Below are 6,345 nucleotides of genomic sequence, written 5' to 3' on the forward strand. Positions count from 1 at the left end.
TATATACATATATATATATATATATATATAGTGTGTATGTGGTCGCCTTACGACGACGAGGGCTAAAATGATAGAAAGCATTAGAAAAAGAGGCTCAACGGATCGTTAACCTCCTTCATCCACTCGTGCAAGTCTTAACGTTAATTAGCATTAACTTAGCCAGAGAATTTTCCTACTGACAGAGAGGTATGTAAAGCAGGTACAGTCGACAAAAATGGTAAGGGTCAGAATAATATAATATTTCAAAGATTGTCAACGAACGTATTCTAAGCTTTAATAATCTTCCAAAAAGGGCCAAAAAAAGGAAACACAGCGCCACCGTGTAACAGCGCTATTTACCGACATACATTTGCCTGTCTATCACTATAACGCGTCACATTGTGTGTGGCGAATTTCTTACACATACCCACGACGTCGTCGGCCGCGTCAATTAGCCGATAACGATAAGTCCTACACGATTCATACTTAAGAATAGGTTTGCTAAGGCCGGCTTCAGTTCGGTTAGCGAGAAACTAAGTGCTGAATGGAGAAGGACGAAAAGGACAGAAATACCTGCTGTCGATTATAGCTGTGGCAGTACCGCAGCGGATAGCTAGTGTATGGTGTGCGGGAAGTGTATGTAGAAAGAATATATAAAAGACTTCTTTTCGTTGAAAATCTAATTTGTACGTGTACGGAAGGTATTAGGTCTCAACATAGTTAGAAAGGGCTTCCACAATGAAAAGCAAACTTGTTTACTTGTGTACTTTTGTTAAATTAGATTGGTTTGATTAGCAGTGAACAAATAAAGCCGTCAGCTAAAAAGCTGGGGACCAACAAGCATGGATCGGTTTGCCTTGTTTACCTGTTAGCTCACCATATATATGCACAGTAATAGCCACTTGTGTGACTGGCGATAAATTAAGTTCGATATGAGCAAAGAGCATGCTTATATTCTTAATAATGTATGGCACTATTTTTTTTTGCTGTTGTCTTTTCTGCGTTTCATGTTGTTTTGCGATCTCTCGCCCTCCCCCTCGTTTACAGGATGACCTTCATTCGAATGGCCTCGTACCGGATGAATCGTGACGGGCTTACAACGGCTAAATACATAGTGATGTCTAGACACGCGACGCCGCTGTACACGAAAGTCGTCGTCGACATCGGGCACAACCACAAATGGCATTTTGCCAACCCGCAGAAGCTCATCGTCAATCTCTAAGTCGATCTTCAAACAAACGTATAAAGCCGGACTCCTGGAGATCCCTGGAGCTTACTTCAATCACCCATCCAGCCTCCGACTATTTTTTCTATAGGGCGTGCATCGACCCGGTACCGAAGTGCTTCGTTTGAGCTTCTGCCAAAGACCACCGCGCGCTCTGATACTGCTACACTTCGAGCGGCACCTATAATAGCAGATTAGAGCGGGTCGAACTCTCGTACGCGAATACGATACGGCGTATGACTGGAAGACCATGCTAAAAAATCAGTCTAAAAAAGCTAAATCACAGCCACCATCATTATCCGAAAATACGAAGGATTGAAGTGGCCGAATCATATGAGGAATCTAATCCTCGACGGATGGATATGGGAACGGCTTATGTTGAAAGCAAACACCGTAGCCAAGCACTGTCTTGCGAGGCGATAGCGGAGACGAAAAAAACTAAAATCCTATAGAGAACATGTCTTCATCAGAAAAGTTCGTGCGACCTAGTGCCGTTTGGGTCCAGTCGGCGAGACCCGTTTCACTAGAACTACTACTGTGCTCTGTTTCGAGCTTTACGTCCGGTATCGCCGTCAGGCATTTCAGCACACGGCTGGCTACCAAAACGGAACGAAGTCTATGTTCGGGTTCGAACCCATACCACATCGTGTCTCTAAGGCTAGCAGGCAGATACTTTACCCGCTAAGTTATAACGGGAACACTGTTGTAGCCTACGAGCTAGATAGCAAGCCGAACAAGGATATCCAAAAGAACCTACTTGTCGAAATTTATGACAAGCGTGTTGCTTGAATAAGCACGATCCTACTGCTTAACTGGGTTCGCTGTTTGTGAGTGTCCGTGTGAACGTCAGCTTACGACTGAACTGGGTTGACATATCGTGTATCGACGCGTGAATCTTTCGTAATACTGCTACTAAACGTTGGGTCGATAAATCGTCCATAACAATGCAGCAGAATGGAGAAAATAGCCCCATAATGGTCAAAAACCCATTTAGAGTAATTTAGGCTATCGCAGGCGCTAGTCGTCTAGTCGCAGACGCGCCGTGTAACCGCATCAAGAATAGAGGCAACAGTTTTGCATGTCTGCAATAGTTTAATTGGACGTGACAAAAATCTCTTTTTGTCCTGACAAAGATACTTGTACCATACGATTTGACGCTCGTTGTTAGCAGGTGTTTTGTTGTAGCGAGACCGGAGTTTATCGCCATTCGTTGACGGACCGTCTTGGGAATTTTTTTGCGTGTTGCATTGGACCTTATACAATATGTGAATGCTCAGTGACCTACTGCTACAAAGCAAAGGATTAGATGAGTAATGTGCATTTACGTTCGGGGATGCCTAAATCCATACTTTTATGCGTGCCTATGTATCACAAAGAAAATGAGGAGTACACCAATAACAAAGCAGAGACAACATTAGGAACGACACAAATTATCAATCACTTAAGCTGGCCGGTACGAATTCGCACTGACTAATCGTGCGTATCTGGGACGCAGACACCCGCTCACACACGATCATCGTAGACCATGGAAAGCGTAGTCGCGATCGTGCCGGCGAGAATGGACGAAAACAGTGAGGCATAACGGTAGCACCGAGAACGAGAAACTTTGCTGAAAAAGAACTTGATGAAAAGCAATTAGACCCACGGCGTGAATGTATAAATCGGTAGGAAGCAGGCAGTCTGGGAGAATTGGAGACGGCGCTTGAAGATTGAGATGTTGAAAGAGAAGGTTTTTTACGTTGGCAACGATCGAAGTCGCAGCAGGGAGCAGGCGAACAGTTCGACAAACAAACATCCGGCAATCAGTAGTACTCAAGCTGATGCATGGATGGGGGGAGAGAAACAGTGGCGCCACGCCCTCGTTGCGCCTGTCATTGCGCCATCGTTATTTATGGATACGCACTATATACTGTGGTATATGTTGAAACAGAGGGGCACAGCAAAGAGTAGGACCATCGGGAGAACGAATTGAGAGTTTCCTGAAAGCTGCTAACAAAAATTAACATTTTCAAAGAGGCCCGTTTCTTGCTGACCCACTTGTCGCCTTGCCAAATGTGTGAGCGTATCGTAGGAGGAGGATAGGATTGATAGAGGACAAGGATGTGGAGAATTCTGTATGCACACGGACAACTTGAGGGGTTTGAGATGGCCAAGAGTGGCCAATCAGTGTCGACAGCACACGACAGGGTAAGAAAAAAGACTGGTCTTTAAACTGAAAACCTAACACGAATATATTTGGGGTGACTTTTTGTACAGTGAAGACAAAGGTGTACATGAATAAGGAGGCAAACAAATCTACGGTAGTTAGACTTCTTTCCGCGCATTTGTACTTCTCGAAATTTTGGCTAATGAAATTGCGAACTTTCTTCGTCTCCGAATAAAGCATCACCTAAAACGTATTTCTTGGTCTTTGCCAATGAACTTCTTCTAATCATTCAGCCAATGGAGACTTAGCATCGAACGAAACTGTGTTTAATGTAACTTAGTCAATCAACTTGTATGAAGACTGTTATCCGACTGTACATCGCTATCAAGCGACGTTTTAGCGATAACAAATCCGTCTTGGACTAAACCAGAACATTAAAAAATAGATGGTTAACTTTACATCCGCATCAAGCTATACCAGATACTTTCTGATTATTATTGTTATAGTTAAAAGGGGCCATTCTATCCATGAAGTCCACCACACCGTCCATAGACATCTGCATCCATCGTTAACTGCTGGGAACGATGCTGTAATTAAACAGAAATCAAATTTAAAAAATCAAACTAATGGTAGTTTGAATAAACTTGGTAAAAGAAAAAGTATCAATACCAACAAAATTAATTAAAGCTCATAGAATTGCACATTGTTAAGTGTTGTTCCGCTGCTCGCAAATCGTGTGCGTATTTAGATGCCAGCTAGAATATCGAGGACGTAATCCGTTGGATAGGACACGGAACATTTGCGGGTCCTTTGGGTTATCGTCAATAGATGAATCGTGACTTTGTGAATGTAAATGTGAACTAGAAACGGTGATGAAAATGGTATGACTATTTAGGATAACATACATAGATAATTATTTGAACCATCTCAGAAAATGATGAGATAATTAAATGCTGATAATGATTTCGATGAAACTAATGATATCTACGAGAAATAAAACTAACTATCGATAAAATGGAGTCCAATCTAGATAATGAAAATGTAAAACAAAAGCCAAATAAGATTGAACACCAGAAAATAAAGGTACTACTTTTTGTCGTTGATATTTTTCGAACTAAAGAAAATACGATTGGAGTTTTTATTAAGCATTCTACAAATAATAATGATAATGGTAACAATTCCTAAGCGGACCTTCTAGAAGTCTCTGTGTGTCGGCCATACCGAAAACAGCTTTAAGGATTTCTGTAACTTCTCGCTTAATAGAAACACGTTATTACAACTGTCAAACATGATACTGCCTTAGTAGAGCGGTTAAGATAAACTAGAAAATGCCACATTAGTCATTTCAACGAATCCGAGAGTTCTGCATAATTTCGAAAGTTCAGAGCTGCTTCACATCGAGGTAATGAATAACCGTAGTAGGAGGTCGGGGTAACTAAATATGGCGGTGGGTTACCTGTGATACCAGGGTAAACCAATAACGAAACGTGACAAATACAATAACTGCGATAGGGCGGGAACTGAAAAAGACACGTAAATGGTGAATCTAAGCCAAAGAACCCAAACAATGAAGGGTACTCGCTGCCTAAAAGTGCCATCAAACCGTTAAAGTAACAAAGTTATGCCGAAAACGGATCAACGTATAATTTGCTTTCACACGAATCGACTACTTGGTTTCCAATATTAATAATAATTAATTATTTCTAGCAGCTCTGCACGTACCGAATTATCCGTAGGCATCTCTCCGAACCTATAAACTCATAACAGCAGTTTCGCAAACAATTCACTGTGAGATGTTTGTAAGCGTAACACGCAAATAGTTGATATTACGTTAAAAGTTACTTATTTCATTGTGAAGGAAACCGTAACTTGATAGCATTTCGTAAAGTAGTGCCTTTACTATATAATACCAAAGCCAACTTGTACAATACTGGCGGTTATCGACTCAGTCTTACGTACGTCGTTTTTTTTTTTTGTTTTTTATCTTACTTAGCTCCCGTCGGGATGTGCATTGTAGTTTATGCTGCCGAAAGGTTGTCATTCTGTAAACAGACAATAATACTGGGAATCACCAACGTGGTTCTCCCTACATCCATCTAGGACAATGTTGGGATCGATTGGCCTATTGGGTAATACGTCTCAGGCCAACTCAATTTGACACATCGGTTAGGCTAATCATCAAAGTCAATGACCCTTCTCTCTCTTCGTTGGTTTATTCTAGGGAGTCGTTTTTTTCTAATACATGAATTTCGCCATTTGTAGCAAGCAGGAAAAATACTGGATTATTTTTTTTAATTTTCTTTAATAATTATAAAATCATGGTTTTAGTTGACGACCTATTACAATGCCTCATAGACGGCCCGGTTCATCGAAATGTGGTAAAAGAACATTTTCTAAATTCTCTTGATTTTTTTTTTAACCTTTTTTGAAGCGTAGAGCCATTTCTTTTTTAAGCCTACCTCATGCAAAATACCTAAAAGGCCTGCCTCTAATTTCTGGTCCAACTCACTAGTACTAATCTAAATAGTAAAAAACTTCTATTTGCTTTCTATTATTTCTGGAGCGGCATAGTGTCTATCTGATTAAAGATCGCCCGTTATTTCTCGCTGTAACGACTTTTCCTACGGCCCATTCAATTACAATTATGGCCGCATTCGGGACCGATTTCCCAAAACCATTATGAAAGCAGTAGCTTCCTGTCAAATAGAACCTCCATGAGGCACCTCACAACGAAGAAGGTAGCTGGTAGAAGAGCTCCTCAGATAACTCATGAAGGAAGTGACACGCTCCTAGTTCGCGTGAAAAGTCACATCCGGAGGAAAAACCCGGTACACGAGTGATGGTACTATTGCAGCAGGCTGTTGTTTGGCTTAGAGATGATGCCTTTTCTTGCAACTCCCGCGGGGCACGGTCCCCTTGAAGTCTTTGGAATTTTAGTTTATCGAGCTTCCTTTTCCCGAACACTTTATCTTAATGAAAACGTCGTCCTTTTTCC

At 41.4% G+C, this 6,345-nt stretch overlaps 1 protein-coding gene across 1 annotated transcript in view; it reads left to right on the forward strand.

Annotated features, from left to right (window-relative positions):
- The window catches only part of LOC111265628 (uncharacterized), a 52,329-nt gene extending 47,853 nt beyond the window's left edge, over positions 1–4,476 (forward strand). The window contains exon 6 of the mRNA XM_022842472.2: positions 1,027–4,476. Coding sequence (XP_022698207.1) covers positions 1,027–1,201 — 175 coding nt within the window. The 3' untranslated portion in view covers positions 1,202–4,476. The remainder of the gene's footprint in view (positions 1–1,026) is intronic.
- The last annotated feature ends 1,869 nt before the right edge of the window (positions 4,477–6,345 follow it).

Source organism: Varroa jacobsoni, unplaced genomic scaffold (genome assembly GCF_002532875.2).
Source record: "Varroa jacobsoni isolate VJ856 unplaced genomic scaffold, vjacob_1.0 scaffold_105, whole genome shotgun sequence".
Taxonomy (NCBI): domain Eukaryota; kingdom Metazoa; phylum Arthropoda; class Arachnida; order Mesostigmata; family Varroidae; genus Varroa; species Varroa jacobsoni.